The sequence below is a fragment of the Bos indicus genome, chromosome 19 (genome assembly GCF_029378745.1).
Source record: "Bos indicus isolate NIAB-ARS_2022 breed Sahiwal x Tharparkar chromosome 19, NIAB-ARS_B.indTharparkar_mat_pri_1.0, whole genome shotgun sequence".
Classification (NCBI taxonomy): domain Eukaryota; kingdom Metazoa; phylum Chordata; class Mammalia; order Artiodactyla; family Bovidae; genus Bos; species Bos indicus.
This window is the reverse complement of record NC_091778.1, coordinates 6,400,327-6,420,880: the sequence shown is the minus strand read 5'-3', so window position 1 is coordinate 6,420,880 and position 20,554 is coordinate 6,400,327. Positions and strand designations below refer to the sequence as shown.

At 37.4% G+C, this 20,554-nt stretch overlaps 1 protein-coding gene across 5 annotated transcripts in view; it reads right to left on the bottom strand.

The window, feature by feature from the left end:
• Positions 1–20,554, bottom strand: part of STXBP4 (syntaxin binding protein 4) — a 253,383-nt gene that overhangs the window by 167,015 nt on the left and 65,814 nt on the right. For all 5 annotated transcript variants that reach the window (XM_070772475.1, XM_019981250.2, XM_070772477.1 and 2 more), the window contains 2 exons: positions 10,106–10,202; positions 8,377–8,468 (listed from right to left, as the gene is read on the bottom strand). In XM_070772475.1, coding sequence (XP_070628576.1) covers positions 8,377–8,468; positions 10,106–10,202 — 189 coding nt within the window. The remainder of the gene's footprint in view (positions 1–8,376; positions 8,469–10,105; positions 10,203–20,554) is intronic.

Genomic DNA, 20,554 nt, shown 5'->3' with positions numbered 1-20,554 from the left:
TATCCATTCATCTGTTGATGGACAATTATGTTGTTTCTGTGTCTTGGCCACTGTAAATGGTGCTGCTATGAAGGTACATGTATTGTTTGGCTAATATGTCTACCAGCAGGATTGCTGGATCATATGGTAATTCTATTTTCACTTTTCTGAGGAACTTCCATACTGTTTTCCACAGTGGTTACGCCAACTTACATTCCCACCAAAGTGTAGGAGTTCCCTTTTCTCCACACCCTCTCTAGCATTTGTTATTATAGACTTTTTAATGATGGCTGTTCTGATTGGTGTGAAGTATAGTAGTTTGATTTGCATTTCTCTAATAATTGATGATGTTGAACATCTTGTCGTGGGCCTATTGGCCAACTGTACGTCTTTGGAGAAATGTCTATTTGGGTCTTTTGTCCATTTTCAATTGGATTATCTGTTTGTTGTTGTTGAGTTTTATGAGCTATTTCTATGTTTTGGAAATTAAGCCCTTGTTGGTTGCAATGTTTGTAAATATTGTCCCCTATTTCATAGATTGTCTCTGTTTTGTTTATGGGTTTACTTTGGTGTGTAAAAGCTTGTAAGCTTGATTAGGTCCTAATTTGTTTATTTTTGTTTTTATTTCTACTACCTTGGGAAGCTGACTTAAAAAAACACTGGTACAATTTATGTCAAAGCATACTTTGCCAATGTTCTCTTCTAGGAGTTCCATGGTGTCTTGTCATATATTTAAGTCTTTTTTCCTATCATATTCTATCTTTATTTGTCAAAGATTAGTTGACCATAGTTATATGGGTTTATTTCTGGGCTCTCTATTCTTTTCCATTGATCTTTGTATCTGTTTTTGTGCCAATATATGTTGTTTTGATTATTATATCTATCTGGGAGGTTATGCCTCCTGTTTTGTTCTTTTTCCTCAGAATTGGTTGGCAATTCTGGGTTTCGTGGCAATTCTATAGTTTCAGACATATTTTAGGATTTTTTTTTTCCCAGTTCTGAGAAAAATGTCATGGCTAATTTGATGGGGATCAGGTTAAATCTGTACATTGCTTTGAGTAGTATGACCATTTTAATATAAATTCTTCCAATCCAAGAGCATATAATATCTTTGCATTTTTCTGAATCATCTTAAATTACCTTTATTAATGTTTATAGTTATATAAGTTTTCACCTCATCATTCAGGTTCATTTCTAAGCATCATTTTTTTGGTGTGATTTTAAAAGTTATTGCTTTTTTACATTCCTTTTCTGATATTTCATTGTTAGTGTAAAGAAATACAACCTATTTCTAAATGCTAATCTTGCACCCTGTTGCCTTGCAGAATTCATTGATCAGATCTAGTAGTTTCTATGGGGAGTCTTTAGGGTTTTCTATATATAGTATCTTTTCATCTGCAAATAATGAGAACTTTATCTCTTTCCTTCCAATCTGGATATCTTTTATCTGATTGCTGTGCTAGGACTTCTAATACTATGTAGAAAAGAAGTGGTGAGAATTGCCATCCTTGTCCTAGATTTTAGTGATAAGGTCTTCAGCTTTTTACCACTGAATATTCTATTGGCTGTGGGTTTGTCACAGCTTTTATTACATTGAGATATGTTTCTTCTACATCCAGTTTGGTAAGGGTTTTTTATCATGAATGAATGTTGAATTTTGTCAGATGCTTTTTCTTCATCTGTTGAGATGATCATGTGGTTTTTTACTTCTTTTCTTGATGTGGTATATCACACTGATTGATTTGTGCATGTTGAAACATCCTTGTGAACTTGGAATGAAACCCACTTGGTCATGGTATATGATCCTTTTTATGTACTGTTGGATTCAGCTTGGTAATATTTTGCTGAGAGGTTATGCATCTACATTTATCAAAGATATTGGCCTATAATTTTCTTTTTGGTGGTAATTTTGTCTGGTTTTCATATCAGGATAATGACTTCATAGAATATCTTCAGGAGTGTTCCTTTCTCTTCAGTCTTTTGAAAGAGTTTGAGCAGGATTGGTAAAAGTTCTTTGTATGTCTTGTAGAATTCACCTGTGAAGCCATCTGCTCCTGGACTTTTGTTTGTAGGGAATCTTTTCTTTTTTTAAATTACATATTCTATTTCCCTTCTAGTGATCAGTCCATTCAAAGCAATCTTGAGAAAAATAATTACAAAGTTGGAGGTTTCACAGTCCAAAACATGAACAAACACTACAAAGCTACAGTAATCAAAATAGTTTGGTACTGACACAAAAACAGATACATAGGTCAATGGAACAGAATCAACAGCCCAGAAATAAACCCACACTTATAGAGTCAATTCATCTAAAACATAAGAGGCAAGAATACACAATGGAGAAGAGAGTCTCTTTAATAAGTGGTGCTGGTAAATTGGACAGCTACATGCAAAAGAGTGAACTGGACTACTTTCTTACACCATATACAAAATGAAACACAAAGTGAATTTAAGACTTAAAAACTGTAAGACCTGAAACTATAAATCTCCTAGAAGGAAACATTGGCAGTATACTCTTTGACATCAACCTTACCATTTTTTTTTTTTTTTTTTGGTACCTCTCTTCAAGCAAGGGCAACAAAAGCAAAAATAAACAAATGGGAATAAATCAAACTAAAAAGCTTTTGTACAGCAAATGAAAACACCAATGAAATGAAAATGCAATGTACTGAATGAGAGATGTTATTTGCAAATGATATATACAATAAGGGGGTTGACATTAAAAATACAAAAAGAACTCATACAACACATTATCAAAGAACAAAAACCTCAATTAAAAATGGGCAGGGGATGTGAATAGACATTTTCCAAAGAAGATATACTGACAGCTATTAGGAACTTGAAAGGTGCTAAACATTACTAATCATCAAGGAAATGTAAATTAAAACCACACTGAGATAACCGCCTCACACATATCATATGCTATGCTATGCTAAGTCACTTCAGTTGTGTCCGACTCTATGTGACCCCAGAGATGGCAGCCCACCAGGCTCCCCTGTCCCTGGGATTCTCCAGGCAAGAACACTGGAGTGGGTTGCCATTTCCTTCTCCAAGGCATGAAAGTGAAAAGAGAAAGTGAAGTCGCTCAGTCGTGTCCAACTCTTAGCGACCCCATGGACTGCAGCCCACCAGGCTCCTCCATCCATGGGATTTTCCAGGCAAGTGTACTGGAGTGGGGTGCCATTGCCTTCTCCACACATATCATATGCTTATTATCAAAAAGACAATAAACAACAAGTGTTGGTAAGGATGTAAAGTAAAGGAAAACTCTCACACTGTCAAAGGGATTGTGAACTGTTGCAACCACTTTGGAAATCAGTATGGAGTTTCCTCAAAAAACTGAAAAGAGGACTTCCCTAGTGGTCCAATGGTTGGGAGTCTGCGTGTCAATTCAGGGGACACAGGTTCAATCCCCAGTACAGGAAGATTCTTTATGCCACAGGGCAACTAAGCCCATGCACTGTAACCACTGAGCCTGAGCTCCAGCGCGCAGGTGCACAGCTATGGAAGCTCGTGTGCTCTGAAGCCTGGGCGCCACAACTACTGAATTGCACGCGCTGCAACTACGGAAGCCTGGGTGCTCCAGCACTGGGATCTGCAACAGGAGAAGCCGCCACAGTGAGAAGCTTGGCACTGCAACCAGAGCAGGCCTTGCTCACCACAGTTAGAGAAAGCCTGCACACAGCAACAAAGATCCAGCACAGCCAAAATAAATAAATAATTTTTAAACACTGAAAAGAGAACTACCATACAACCCAGTAATTCTGCTTCTGGGTATTTATCTGAAGAAAAATAAAACAGTACTTGAAAAAGATATATGTACACCTATTATGTCACAGTACTATTTACAAAAGCCAAGATATGGAAACAATCTAAGCGTCTGTCAATGGATGAACAAATAAAGACGTGGTACATATATATAAACACACACACATGCATATATATAATGTTTTATATATACATTATTACTCAGCCATGAAAAGAAGGAATCTTGCTATTTGTGGCAACATGGATGAACATGAAGGGTATTACACTAAGTGAAATAACTCAGAAAAAAACAAATACCATATGACCTCATTTACATGTCGAACCTAAAAAACAAAAGTAACAAAATAAAACAGAAACTGACTATACATACAGAAAGCAAACAGGTGGGTGCCAGAGGGGAGACAGGTGGGGATGGATGTGAAATAGGTGAAGGGGATTAAGACATACAAAGTTCCAAATATATTAAATGAATAAGTCACAGGGACGTAATGTATACATAGAGAATACGGTCAATAACATTGTAACAACATTTACTGTGATGGGTAGTAACTGGTTTTATTGTTGCCATCATTTCATAATGTATAAAACTCATTCTCTATATTATACACCTGAAACTAATATAATAATACAGTTTAATTATAACTTTAAAAACTATGTTTATAATAATTGAAAACCAAACCAAACAACCAACCACTACACAATTAGACTAAGGTAGCTTTAAAGCAAGAAACATTCTAAAGATGAAGAGATTCAACAACCTGTCAGAGTACAATTCTAAAATAAAAATAATAATAAAGGCTCATGATACGCAAAGCAAAAATTAGCAGAGCCAAATGGAGGAAATTTTAAAACACCTCTCTCTCAGTAACAGACAATACAATAAAAGGCAACAACAAAAACAACAATAAGTAATGAAAGAGAAAATTTTAAAAGAAAATAGAAAATTTGAACCACATGATTTGAACTTTGACCTGACACACAGAAAGCACTGCACCCAACAACTGTAAAACATACGTGCTTTTCACACAACAGAAAACATTCCATAAAATATATACTGGGTACATGGTCAAAGGATTAACACCACATAGAATGTCTGAATTAAATATGTCTCTGAATGTGTCTCTGAATATGGCCCTCTAAATTAAACTAGAAACCAGTAACCAAAAGGGAACTATAGTATATCACTAGAAAATGTTTAAAACAGTTTAAAGTAAGAGTCAAAAACATATCCACAACAGAAAAATTATATACTGTTGAGTGATTATTAAAATATTACCTATAAAAACTTATGGATATGGGATTTTCCTGTTGGTCCAGTGGTTAAAAATCTGTCTGCCAATGCAGGAGACATGGGTTCAAGCCCTGGTCTAGGAAGATCCTACATGCCATGGGGCAAGTAAGCCCGTGTGCCACAACTACTGAGCCAACAGCCGCAACTACTGAGCCCTTCTGCTGCAGCCCCTGTAGCCAATACACCTAGAGGCGGCACTCTGCAGTGAGAAGCCCACCCACCCCAACAAAGAGTAGTCCTGCTCACTGCAACTAGGGAAAGCCCATGCTCAGCCCCAAAGGCCCACCACAGTCAAACATTTAAAGATTAAAAAAAAAACACCTGTGGGTGTGAGTACTGTGTAAAAATTGTGTTGGGAGTTCCCTGGTGGTCTAGTGGTTAGCATTCATTGCTTTCACTGCAGAGGCCTGGGTTTGATTTCTAATTTGGGAACTGAGATCCCATAAGCTGTGTGATGGAACCAAAAAAAAAAAAACTTGTGCAGTACACCTATAAAATAAAAAGCAGTATCATCAAAAGTAAGGATTAAAAATCTGAAAAAAATCCATGTTAATGTTTAATAAATTTTAATATCTTGATGAAAGGAAATCTTTTCTAGGAAAATGTACATCAACAACATTACCCAAGAAAAGAACAAACATTTGAATAAAGCCACTTTAGAAGACATTCTATAGGAAACATCCCCTCTCCTGAAAGATCTAGGCCCCAATCACTTGGCATATGAAACATTTTCAAGCCTTTAAGGAACAGGTAAAGTTTCTATTATTTAAATTTCTTCAGAGGAACTGTGACCCATGGACAGCTGACCCATGAGCAATGTGAGGGGTTAGGGACAATGATCCTTCACATAGTGGAAAATCTGAGTATGACTCTACAGTAGGCCCTCCACATCTGTGGTTTTGCACCCAGCGATTTAACCAACCTTGGATTATGTAGTACTATAGTATACAATACTGAAAAAAACCTGTGATTCAGTGGACCTGTACAGTACAAACCTATGTAGTTCAATGGCCAACTGTAAAACCTGCTCATTAAGTAAGATAATGCTAGCTTCTTTTCAAAAATTAAAAATGTTCAATGGCTCAAATATCTCAGTTTTGTAGCTCTTATTCAACATTACTCAGAAAAAGTAAAAAATTGTGATAGAGACAAAAATAATTAACTTCAAATGTCTACCTAGAAAACTCAAGATAAATAACTGAAAAATAACTGGAATGAGGGAGTTCAATAAAGTGGCATCACACAAAATAGCCATTCAAAAATCAATTTTTCCATCGCCTTCTCCATATTAATCAATTAGAAAATATAATGGTAAAAAAAAGTCCCAGTTTCAATAGCATCAAAAACTATAGTGTACCTATTCGACTTAGCAAGAAATATTCAAGACCACTATGAACCAAGTTATAATTTCCTCTCTTTAAAACATCAACAAAGATCTAAATGAATGGAGAAATAAACCATTTTGCTTCTCTCAAACCATCCTCTAGATTCAATAAAATTCCAATTAAAAACAGAAAGTCCCAACTGAATTTTCATTACCATAGCACAATGATTCTAAAGATCATGTAGTTAGATAAAAATCAAGAAGCTAGCAAAAGAAGGAAAGACTTGACCTAACAGATAACAATCAACCTAGATCTATTAAGCTAGAGTAATTAAGATAATACTGTACTGGCAGAAAGAAATAAATCAATGGAACAGAGTGGTTTGTCTAGAAATATCTGGGTATTCATATGAAATTTAGGACATATTAAAATTTGTATTTTAAATTAGTTGCAAAAGTGGAAAAGGATAGTTATTGAATAAATGATGATGGAATAAGGGCAAGTGGTTATTCATTTGAGGCCCAACCTCATGCATAAGCAAAAATTATTTATAAAGAGTATGCTATATATATATATTTATATATATATACACTATAAAATGAAAAGATCTTCCTTAATAATATACCAAAATAAAATATCCATAAAGAAAAGACTGAAAGATTTGACAATAAAAATATCAAAGTTTTATAGAACAAATGACTTACGAAGTTAACAGACTTCACAACTTCTTTTTAGATAAAGCACAAAAATAGCAAAAGAGATCTCTGTTGTTAGAGGGCCAAAGATAGGGTTTGTTATCTTGACTTGGGGTGGGGAGGGTTAGCACTAGAAAACTAGAAAGGAACACGGGGGTGGAGACATCAGGGCCCCAGCAGTTTCTTTAACCCTGTGTTTCTTGATGTGGCTGCTGAGTACACAAGGGTGGTTCAGACAGTAATATTTTAGAGTTAACACTTAAGATATAAGTACTTTTCTGTAGTAAACTTAAAGATGGGAGTATCATAATGGAATAGTGAGAAAGGAGGATAAAGGAGATCAAGACAAAATTTCACTTTTGATTTTAAATTATCTGTATTTCATATATTTGTATATTGTCACCCTGCTTATTTAACTTATATGCAGAGTACATCATGCTGGGCTGGAAGAAGCACAAGCTGGAATTAAGATTGCTGGGAGAAATATCAATAACCTCAGATATGCAGATAACACCACCCTTATGGCAGAAAGTGAAGAGGAACTAAAAAGCCTCTTGAAGGTGAAAGAGGAGAGTGAAAAAGTTGGCTTAAAGCTCAACATTCAGAAAACGAAGATCATGGCATCTGGTCCCATCACTTCATGGGAAATAGATAGGGAAACAGTGGAAACAGTGTCAGACTTTATTTTTCTGGGCTCCAAAATCACTGCAGATGGTGACTGCAGCCATGAAATTAAAAGACGCTTACTCCTTGGAAGGAAAGTTATGACCAACCTAGATAGCATATTCAAAACCAGAGACATTACTTTGCCAACAAAGGTCCATCTAGTCAAGGCTATGGTTTTTCCTGTGGTCATGTATGGATGTGAGAGTTGGACTGTGAAGAAGGCTGAGCGCCGAAGAATTGATGCTTTTGAACTGTGGTGTTGGAGAAGACTCTTGAGAGTCCCTTGGACTGCAAGGAGACCCAACCAGTCCATTCTGAAGGAGATCAGCCCTGGGATTTCTTTGGAAGGAATGATGCTAAAGCTGAAACTCCAGTACTTTGGCCACCTCATGCGAAGAGTTGACTCACTGGAAAAGACTCTGATGCTGGGAGGGATTGGGGGCAGGAGGAAAAGGGGACGACAGAGGATGAGATGGCTGGATGGCATCACTGACTCGATGGAAGTGAGTCTCAGTGAACTCCGGGAGTTGGTGATGGACAGGGAGGCCTGGTGTGCTGCGATTCAGGGGGTCACAAAGAGTCGAACACGACTGAGCGACTGATCTGATCTGATCTAAGTGCAATTAAGACAACTCTATAGGGCATACTCTACCTGTGAATTTAATATGCTGGAAATTTCATGTGCACCAACATTGGCTTCATCCAATTGCAAGCAAAACAAGTTTCTGGCAACGTGGACAAAATCTAAAACAGAACACATTTCAGTAAGAATACAGCACTTAACCTTATCTCAGTTAACTTTACCTTTCTCTACATGAAGTTAAAGCTATCGTTACAATAATGGTTAAAATTTAACTTACTTAAATAGGCTTAATAATAACAACAATAGTAGTAGCAGTAATAATAATAATAGCAGTGAATGTTTCTATAACTGCCTCAAATGCTAGGAATGGCACTTTGTAGTTTCATCTCCAGAATTTTCTGAGATAGGCCCTCTAATCCTCTGCATTTTACAATCTAGGGCTAAGATAAGTTAAGTTGGCAAGTAAGTAGCAAAGCAAGATTCCATTTAAGATCTGACTGAAAGTCACATGCTCTTGACTGTTATATACCACTGCCTAATGTCTACCTAGCCAACTATGTTTCCTGAGACATGGGTGTGACATGTTCATCCAGTGGTAGTTGCTGGACTGCTGGAGGGCAGGGAAAAGCATACCTAATTGCTCCTTACACAGATTCCTAACAACTCTGTTCTAAATGCCCTGCCTACACCCAGCCTTAAGTACCTGATGCTCTCAATTCCTAAACCTTTCCAGGAATCAGCTTGCTCTCTGGTGTGATTCCCCTATCTTTTCAAACACTTGGGCTTTACATGCCTCTGCTCACTAACTCATTTACTGTTCTCATTTACTTTCTGTCCTTATTCACTGTGGTTGTACATGTATTTCTGTTTCTTGTTCTCATTATTTTGTGATGATTTTCAAAAGGAGAGGGGATCAAATATATCTTTTTTATCACTTCAAAACCCCAAATTTCGTTCTTTAGCAATGCCGATGCTTTTAGAATGATACAATGTTGCATCTACTCTATAAAAAATAATTAAATTCTTACTGCTGTCAAGGATACAAAAAACAGTTACATTCAAACATACTAGTGGCAGAATAAATATGTGTGTAAAATGTCTCTGAAAAACAATTTATTAATACATGTGAAAAGTCTAAGCCACTTGTGGGAATTTATCCTAAGAGAAAGAAGAAAAAACGCTATATTAAATATAGAATTATTTATATTATCAGTTAATGAAAAACCATCAAAATTTCCAATAGTGCAAAGTCTATGATATTATTATATCATATTGGTTGAAAACATTTATGCAACAAATTAAAAACAGAACATAACATGATAGAATGATATTTTAAAGCTGAAAGATTCTAAGAAAGTTCTCCTTTCTGCTGACTCAGTTAGGCCAATAATTCTGAGTTTTTAGAATACTGTATAAGGCGTTATGGGCATGCTCAGTCACTTCAGTTGTGTCTGACTCTTTGTGACCCCCGTGGACTGTATATAGCTATCCAGGCTTCTCTGTCTATGAGATTCTCTAGGCAAGAATACTGGAGTGGGTTGCCAGGCCCTCCTCCAGGGGATCTTCATGACCCAGGGATCAAACCCACGTCTCCTGCTTTGCAGGTAGATCATTTACCGCTGAGCCACCAATGAAGTCCCAAGGTTTAAGGAACCTGACATATTAATAGATATGGTTTTTGTTTTTCTTTATTTACTTCTAAAGAAGAGGCACTCTTAATAAATGTGGGCCACAACAACTCTTTGACCAAGTTTCTGTGATGATGCAACCTAACGTTGCATGATGAACTTAACCTTACCTCCAAAAGACACTGTCCCCTTTGTGTCTACTTGTACTTGTTGTCTCAGGGCTTGGTGTTGTTCTTTTGTGGGCTGAATTCCAAGATAATTTAGAGCCTGGAATGGAAAGGATGTATGTGAAGCAATTTTTCTAATCTCCAAAGAATAAAACTTCATTACACATTATTTTATAACCCAGTGAAAAGAATCAATATCAGGAACAGTGACCATGTTCAAAAAAAGTCTGATAACTATTTATGGATTAATTTTCCATAAAAAACTAGCTTCTTGATCTTCCACCACCTCACTTTTTCCCCCAAGGAAAGCTAGCACTTTAGTGAGTGTCAAATTTATAAGCATATCCCTAGAACCAAATTCAAACTATTTGTTAGTTTTTAAAAATATGTGACAAAGAAGAAGAAAAATGCAAGGAAATCTTAACAAATCTGACAATGTAGACTTTTGTTTGATATCTTGTACTTGAGACCAAAATTAAGGTTGCCAAGAATTGGGTCGAATACAAAATATTCTAATTTTTGGTTTGTTTATGGGCAAGCTTACACAGATAATAAACTAAAAAGCATTCTCTGGAACCCACTTCTCTCTCCTGTCTCTTTTTAGTACCCATAGCTGGTTAAAATTTCAGAGACTGATAGTTGTATTACTATTTCAATGTTCAGTCTCTCCTTGTTCTTTAGTAACAGAACCACAACTTCTAGCTAAAAACATCATCATTTAGCTAAGAGATACTTCGCAGCCTCCTTTTCAGCTTGATGAGGCCATGTGACCATGTACTAGCCAAGGAGATGGAAGGCACACTTGCAGGGGACTTCTAGCGAGTCTTTCAAAAGTAGGGGTAGGTGCTTCCTGTCCCTTTTCCTTCTCCCTTTAGTCTTAATTAAAAGAAAAGGGGAAAAAAAAAAGAATGAAGGAAGGAAAAGAAAGGGGGTAAGAAAGAAAAGATTGCTGGAATTTAAGTAGTTATCTTGGTTCATGAGCTACCTCAATAAAGATGGTGGAGCAGAAAGATAGAAAGGAACCTCCATGCCAGCCCTGGATTATCTTCTTTCAGGTTTCTTTTTGGTTTAAGATAAACAAAACTCTAATGGAAATCACTGTTGGTTTATATTAAAAGGTTATATATAGCAAAATATAACTGTAAACTGGTGCATAAAATCTAAAAAATGACCTATTATTAGATTCTGGCAAGAACATCAAAACTAAAATGAAGGTAAAAGTTAATACTAGTAATTGCTCTTTATATATTGCTTCCTCCTTTGAAATCTGCTTAGTCATCCATCACTTCATTTACCAAGTATTTATTTAGTGTTTACTATTTGTTATGCACTTTGGGCTCCAAAATCACTGCAGATGGTGACTGCAGCCATGAAATTAAAAGACGTTTAATCCTTAGAAGAAAAGTTATGACCAACCTAGATAGCATATTGAAAAGCAGAGACATTACTTTGCCAACAAAGGTCCATCTAATCAAGGCTACGGTTTTTCCTGTGGTCATGTATGGATGCGAGAGTTGGACTGTGAAGAAAGCTGAGTACTGAAGAACTGATGCTTTTGAACTGTGATGTTGGAGAAGACTCTTGAGAGTCCCTTGGACTGCAAGGAGATCCAACCAGTCCATTCTAAAGGAGATCAGCCCTAGGATTTCTTTGGAAGGAATGATGCTGAAGCTGAAACTCCAGTACTTTGGCCACCTCATGCAAAGAGTTGACTCATTTGGAAAGACTCTGATGCTGGGAAGGATTGGGGGCAGGAGGAGAAGGGGACGACAGAGGATGAGATGGCTGGATGGCATCACCAACTCGATGGACGTGAGTTTGAGTGAACCTTGGGAGTTGGTGATGGACAGGGAGGCCTGGCGTGCTGCGATTCATGGGGTCGCAAAGAGTCAGACACGACTGAGCGACTGAACTGAACTGAACTCAACTGAAACTATGCAGAGGGACATACCAACAAGATACAGCCACTACCTACCATCATCTCTATGGTGAAAAGAACATATAAATAAATGTAATTAGTGTACTATGCAATTTAATAAAGTGGGTACAGGGTGTGTGTGCTTATTCACTCAGTCATGTCTGACTCTTTGAGAACCCATGGACTGCAACCAGCCAGACTCCCACAGCAAATAAACTGGTCAATGTATAGATGGCTAGGTGTAGCAAGAAAAGGACACAAGAGGCAGGGAAAACATCAAGAGATTTCTTCAAAAGTGATTCTAGAGCTTAAGTCAGCATCATCTGCCTGCCCTGTCTACACAGTCATAGTCTTGCATACAAGATAATGATTCTTAACTTTTGATAGTCTTTTCCTTTAATCATAAAAAATATTCCAAATACAGCAAAAAGGAAAAAAAAAAAGTAAAGACAATGATACAAAGAACACCTATTTACTTGCTGTCAAATAGACACTCATTGATATCTGCCGATTTAAGAAATAAACATCATACACCTGGCTGAAAGCTTTCTCCATCGTTTCTCAGCAGGAACCACTACCCTAAAGCTAAGGTATCCTTCCTGTTCAGGATTTGAGGCCACTACATTTCTTCCCTAATAACACGCACTCTGGTATATTTATGATTTCACACAGTATAAGACAAAGGATAGCCTTACAAATTATTTTTATCTTTTACCTCAGTGTTATAGTTTAATATTGAACATACTGACAAAAATTGGAGTGTGATAACAGCAAATGTTATTAAGAAGGTAGAAGAATAGAAGTGCTTATATACTAGTATTGTGCAAAAATTGGTACAACCAGTTTGGAGAACAATTTTACAGTATCTAAGAAAGTTGACAGTACATGTATCCTATGATGAGGAGACATGTAAAATGTAATTATAAAAAACAGACTGGATTAATTCTAAAAAGTCCATGAATCAGAGAATGGATAATAATAATACATTAATCCAGTTGAACACCATTTAAATTTTTAAAAAGTGAACTATTTGTTATCACACTTTATTTTTGTCAGTATGTTGATTATGGAATAGTATGTTGTTTGTTCATTTGTATTCTCCTAACTATTGATACAAGTAAGATTTCTTTACATATTTACTAGCAATGTCTTTGACATTACTTATTTAGAAGTATATTTAAAATTTTCATATATAACAATTTAGGAAGTATTTTCTCTCTCTTTTTTTTTTAGTGAGTCCTAATTTGGTTGCATTCTCCAAACTGTAAAAACCCAAAATGTCCTGAGACATTGCCAAATGTCCCCTGAGGCAAAACACCTGCATCCCTGACCTTAAGAACCACTGTGCCAGAGATGAACACTGTTTGTCAACTGGTGTATCAGTTTTCCTGACTTCTGTGAATATCAGAAAAGGCAATGGCACTCCACTCCAGTACTCTTGCCTGGAAAATCCTATGGACAGAGGAGCCTGGCAGGCTGCAGTCCATGGGGTCGCTGAGGGTCCGACATGACTGAGCGACTTCACTTCACTTTTCACTTTCATGCATTGGAGAAGGAAATGGCAACCGATTCCAGTGTTCTTGCCTGGAGAATCCCAGGGATGGGGGAGCCTGGTGGGTTGCTGTCTATAGGGCCGCAGAATCGGACACGACTGAAGTGACGTAGCAGCAGCAGCAGCAGCTTCTATGAATATAGAATCTATATATTTAGAAAAATAAATAATGTATCTTTTTGCCAAAATTAAACTACATACAGTGCTTTCTATTCTATGTCTTTGTGTCCAACTCTTCGCGACCTCATGGACTATAGTCTGCCAGGCCTCCCAGACCTCATCTTCTCCTGAACTTTACCCAAGTTCATGTCCATTGCATCAGTGATGCCATCCAGCCATCTCATCCTCTGATGCCCTCTTCTCCTTCTGCCCTCAGTTTTTCCCAGTGTCAGGGACTTTTCCAATGTGTCGGTTGTTCGCATTAGATGACCAAAATACTGGAGTTTCAGCTTCAGCATTAGTCCCTCCAACAAGTATTCAGGGTTGATTTCCCTTAAAATTGACTGGTTTGATCTCCTTGCTGTCCAATGGGCTTTCAGGAGTCCTCTCCAGCACCACAGTTCAAAGGCATCAGTTCTTTGGTGTTCTGTCTTCTTTATGGTCCAGCTCTCACAACCGTACGTGACCACTGGGAAGACCACTGCCTTGATGGTATGGACCTATGTCGGATGAGTAATGTCTTACTTTTCAACATCCTGTCTAGGTTTGTCATAGTTTTCCTGCTAAGAAGCAACGTCTTCTGATTTCATGGCCACAGTCACCATCTGCAGTGATTTTACAACCCAAGAGGAAATCTGTCACTACTTCCACCTTTTCCCCTTCTATTTGCCATGAAGGAATGGGGCTGGATGCCATGATCAGTTTTTTTTTTTTTTTTTTAATATTTAGTCTTAAGCCTTAAGCTGGCTCTTTCACTGTCTTCCTTCACCCTCATCAAGAGGTTCCTTAGCTCCTCTTTGCTTTCTGCCATTAGAGAGGTTATCATCTGCATATCTGAGGTTTATTTTTCTCCTGCCTATCTTGAATCCAGCTTGTAACTCATGCAGCCGGGCATTTCTCATGATGTGCTCAGGTATAGGTTAAATAAACAGGATGACAGCAGACAACCCTGTTGTACTCCTTTCTCAATCTTGAACCATTAAGTCTGGTATTCCCATCTCTTTAAGAGCTTTCCACAGTTTATGATCCACACAGTCAAAGGCTTTAGCACAGTCAATGAAACAGGTAAGACGTTTTTCTGGAATTCCCTTGCTTTCTCTATTATCCGGTGAATGTTGGAAATCTGATTTCTGGTTCCTCTGCCTTTTTTAAACCCAGCTTGGACACCTGGAAGTTCTTGGCTCACAAAATGCTGAAGCCTAGCACACAAGATTTTAAGCATGACCTTACTAGCATGGAAGATGAGTGCAACTGTCTAATGGTTAGCACGTTCTTTAGTACCACCCTTCTTGGAAACTGGGATAAGGACTGACCTTTTGCAGTCCTGTGGCCACTGCTGCGTCTTCCAGATTTGCTGACATATTGAGTGCAACACCTTGATGACATCATCCTTTAAGGTTCTGAATTGTTCGACTGGAATTCCATCGCATCCACTAGCTTTATTAACAGCAGTGCTTCCAAAGGCCCACTTGACTTTGCTCTCCATAATCTCTGGCTCTGGGTGACTGACCACACGATTGAAGCAATCTGGTTCATTAAGCTCTTTTCTGTATAGTTCTTCCATGTATTCTTACCATCTCTTCTTGATCTCTTCAGTGTCTACTAGGTCTCTACCATTTCTGTCCTTTATTGTGCCCATCTTTGCACAAAATGTTGCCTTGATATTTCTAATTTTCCTGAAGAGATCTCCAGTCTTTCCCCTTATTTATTTTTTCTAGTTTTATGTACTGTTCATTTAATAAGGCCTTCTTGTCTCCGTGCTATTCTTTGGAACTCTTCATTTAGTTGGATATACTTTTCCCTTTCTCCCTTTTCACTTTTTGTCTTTCTTCAGCTATTTGTAAAGCCTCCTCAGATAACTGCTTTGCCTTCTTGCTTTTCTTTTCCTTTGAGATGGTTTTGATCGCTGCCTCCTATAAAATATTACCTATCTCTGTTCATAGTTCAAAATTATTAAAATACTAGATAGAAAATAACAAATCACGTTGTTTTCACACCTTATTCAAGATTCTACTTTGAATCCAGTCACTGAGCAGCTCTAGCTGCATGCAACAAATTCTGACAAATTCTCTTCTCTGTTACAAACGTTTTCTAATTTTTCTAATTTTCCTTGTTATGGCTTCTTAGATACACCCATCATTTAAAAGTGGACATTTAATTTCCAAATACATGAGATTTTTAAAGTACCTTTGATATTAATTTCTCATTACATGCTTTCTTCTCCGCAATCATCCTCTGTGTTTCTTCAGCTTTTCAACTTTATTGAGACTTTCAATGGCTAAGTCAAAGATCTCTCCTGGTAAATGTCATATTGCACTTAAAAATATGTGGGTTATTTTCAAATACCTTTTGATGTTGATTTCTAACATAATTCAGACTCTGTATGATTTCAATAGATTTAGACCATGACATTTTTGCACCTTGTTTTATATTCCTGGGTATGTTAAAGTGTCTCCTGGTTTACAGTCTATACGAATTTGAATAGAATTCATATCCTGCCATTGTGTGAAAATATAATAAATCTTAATTATGTTGAATTGGTTCATAGTGCTTTACAGGTCTACTATATCATTCTACTTTTCTGTCTATTCATTCTATTAATTTTTGAGAGTTTGATATTGAAACTCCAACTATTAATAAAAATTTTACTTTATGTACTTAAAAGTAATTGTAGTATATATTGGAATAATATGTAACTTTGTTCTGCATTTTCTAATTCTCCTGTAAATGTGTTATCATACTTTTACTATTTAAATAACAAAAAAGAAAGAAAAAGAAAAAATAAATTAGAAACTCAATGGTTAAGTGAGGTTAGGAGGTGACTGCAAAGAAAGTGAATTAGAGAAACAATGCCTCACTAAAGTCAAATAGTGGGTAATTATAAGCATGTAAGCTTGGAAGAAAAGTTATGACCAACCTAGATAGCATACTGAAAAGCAGAGACATTACTTTGTCAACAAAGGTCCGTCTAGTCAAGGCTATGGTTTTTCCAGTAGTCATGTATGGATGCAAGAGTTGGACTGTGAGGAAAGCTAAGCGCCGAAGAATTGATGCTTTTGAACTGTGGCGTTGGAGAAGACTCTTGAGAGTCCCTTGGACTGCAAGGAGATCCAACCAGTCCATTCTAAAGGAGATCAGCCCTGGGTGTTCTTTGGAAGGAATGATGCTAAAGCTGAAACTCCAGTACTTTGGCCACCTCATGCGAAGAGTTGACTCATTGGAAAAGACTCCGATGCTGGGAGGGATTGGGGGCAGGAGGAGAAGGGGACGACAGAGGATGAGATGGCTGGATGGCATCACTGACTCAATAGACGTGAGTTTGAGTGAACTCCGGGAGATGGTGATGGACAGGGAGGCCTGGTATGCTGCGATTCATGGGGTCGCAAAGAGTTGGACATGACTGAGCGACTGAACTGAACTGAAGCTGGGAAGGGGCTAATCAGAGTTAAAGTGTTAAGTATATAAGTACCTTGTATGTCTGAAAGAAAGGTAAAGATTCTGATTAACTTAAGACTAAGTTCAAGATGAATGTTAAAATTTTAAGGTAACCAATAAGATTACCAAGAAAAGACTTAATTTCTAAACATGATGGACAAGAATAAAAATAAAATACAAAAACCAATGACCAAAAAATCAAACATAATCAAACCAAAAAATACAATAAAGATGGAGGGGGGGCAAAGGGATTTAAAAAAGTAACAAAGAAAAATTTTAAATTAAGACAGGATAAAGAAGTAAAAATGCATTATAATAAGATTAACTGTAAAGTATATGGAACAATGGAAACACTTCCATAAGACTGGTAGGAATGAAAATTTGTACAGTTACTTTAAGAAAAAAAAATACAACAATCGAACAATTAGTTTCTGAGTATACACTATGAGTCAAATGCTTTTCTAGGAGATGAGGAAACAGAAGGAAAATTTTAACAGTAACTTAAGCAAAGCTGAAAGCAAACACTTTGATCTCGTTAGTATTTTAGCAATTAACTTGTGAAAAGCATATAAATGATACTCAACATTTGGAATAGCATTACCTATTGAGGAAAGAGGTATATATGATCAAGAAGAAAGGCACAGGCAATATCAAAGATTCTCATTCTTACCTGGGTGGTGGGTACATGTGTATTTGTTTTATTATTCTTTAAACTTTAGACATAAAATTCAATCATTCTTGCATATAGTTAATATTTTCATATAAAGAAATAAAAACAATTTTACAAAAATAATGCAAATAAAATATCCATCACAGAAGGTACTCAATATACAGTGGTTCTTATTATATTAAGCAATAATAATACTGAAAAATGCAATTAACTACAGTGTAAATTGCTCCTGAGCTAAACGGTAACAGATGAAAGTTTTGCTGAAAGTAAAATTTACTCTGGAAGAACACAGCATGTCAGTGAGGGAGGTAAGCTCATAAATTTACACTGGAAGTAATTTGATGGGAGATGAAGATGGCAGAGTAGGAGGACATGGAGCTCACCTCTTTCCACAAGCACATAAAAAATACATTGACATATGGAACAATTCTCAAGGAAAAATAACTGGGAACTGGTATAAGGACCTTCATACAACTGATACTGAAAGAAAGATAATGGCTAACTGTGCAGGACAGGAAGAGAAGTGATAGGGTTGGACCTATGCCTGTGGTTGGGAACTTAGAGGAAAAGAGAGATCACATGGACGGACATTCATCCTGGAAGTGAGTGGGCTGAACCGCAGACTGGGTGTCCCAGTCCCGGTCTGGGGAGACACAAGCCCCCGTGGGTACTGGGAGAACTGCAAGAATAGACAGAAAGGGTAGAGGAGCCTAGAGTCCACTCAAGAGGAGTGGGCAGGTACTAGCGCAGGATGGAGAGAGGTCTGCCCTAGCAGCTGCCGCCTTGCTGTGCTCCTCAGTCCAAGCAGAGAGAACACCCAGTCCCACTCACTCTACGTCACAGCATGTACTGGACCTGGGGCACCCAAGACTTGGGAAAAGACTTGGCTTAGGGATGCAGAGGTGACCTGGGGGTGCAGGGTGTAGCCCAGGTAGGCAGTGGTGGCTTGCTCAAGAAGTGCCCCCAAAACAGCCCACATTTAGGACGGTAGCATGGAGGCAGACTTCCTGCACCTGCCTCGCTAAGTATACTGGCCTACGCTGAGCAAACACCCCAGCTCGGCTCACTCTAAGCCACAGGACAGCACTAGATCTGTGGGGACCACGACCAGGGAAAGGGGCGAATGTGGGTTGCATCTGAGCAGGGGTGCTGTTGTCTGTAGAGGCAGACTTAGACCTCTGTAAATATACAGGCCCACTTGCTGCAGGACTCCCCTCCTTTGGGGCAAAGGCCCCAGTGCAAGAAGTAAAAATACATACTAAGGGAAACAGCCAGTTCTAGCCTGACCTTCAGGGATTCTGCTTTGGCAACATGGGAGCAAATCCTGCCCCTGACAGGGTGGTGACATTCAGTGAGCAGAGAAGTCCCATCTCATACCCTGTGCAGGCTCTAGCTCCTCCATCACCAGCCACACCCCCTACCAAAGTGACAGGAGCCAGCACACCCTGAGGAAAGATGTGATAGGCACCCGTATCAAATCCAGCCCTCCCACTAAAGACACTGGGCACATGCAGTTTGCATAGGGATGCTCTCACATAAGAATACTCCCTCAAGACCACAACAGGTACATCGTTCATCTAAATTCACAAAGACAGAGAAAATTAAAATGAAAAGACAGAGGAACTACTCTCAAATGAAAGAGTAAGAGAAAATCCCTGCAGAAAGTAAATAATGAAACAGAAATAATTTTCCAGATAAAGATTTTAAAACATTGCTAACTGAATTAGGGAAAATAATTTATCTAAACACAGATCATTTGAACAAGGAACTAAAAAATATAAAAAACATACAGTTGAAAACAGATAATTAATTAAATATCTGAAATAAAAAAAAAAAAAACTCTAAAAGAAATGGATGCAAACTAAATGACACAGAAAAATGCATTTGTGATCTGGAAGATATAATAATGGAAATCATCCAATCAAAATAGCAGTTAGAAAGGCAAATTTTAAAAAGTAATATATGACATCTTTGGGATAACACTAAGTATGCCAATATTCACATTATAGGGTTTCCTATAATGTGAGAAGAGAAGCGAGAGGAAAAACGGGTATCAAAAGTATATGTGATTAAGTTGTGGCTGTAAGATTTCCCAGACTGAAGGAAGGAAACATTATCTGGGCATAGGCAGCACAGAGGTTCATTAAAAAGATGCACCCAAACATACCTATGGTAAGATATGCCATAATTAAAATGGTAAAAGTTAAAGAGACAGTTCTAAAAGCAGCAAGAAAAAAACAAAGAGTCGTATACAAGGGAAATATCCATAAGGCTAACAGTTGATTTTTTTGTAGAAACTTTGCCAGTAAGAAGGGAGTAGCATGTATATTCAAAATGTGGAGACTCTACCCAACCATATTGTCATGTAGAAAAAAAGGAGAGATGATTTCTCAGATAAGCAAAAACTGAATGAATTCAGTAATACCAGATCTACCCTTAAAAAAAAATGCTGAAGGATCTTTTCTAAGATGCCTCTAAGGAAATAAGCATCTATAGGAAAGGATAAAGCCCATTAGAAAAGACAGATATATAATAGAGATCACAGTTTACTTAAATAAACCAATATGTGGATTAAAAGATAAAAAACTATAAAAGCAACTCTATTGTAGATAGTTAAGGGATAAACATTAACATGTAAAATTTGAGATCAAAACCAAATATGGGGGAGGAGAGAAAAAAATGTAGGTCTTCCAGAACACATTTGAATTTAAACGTCTT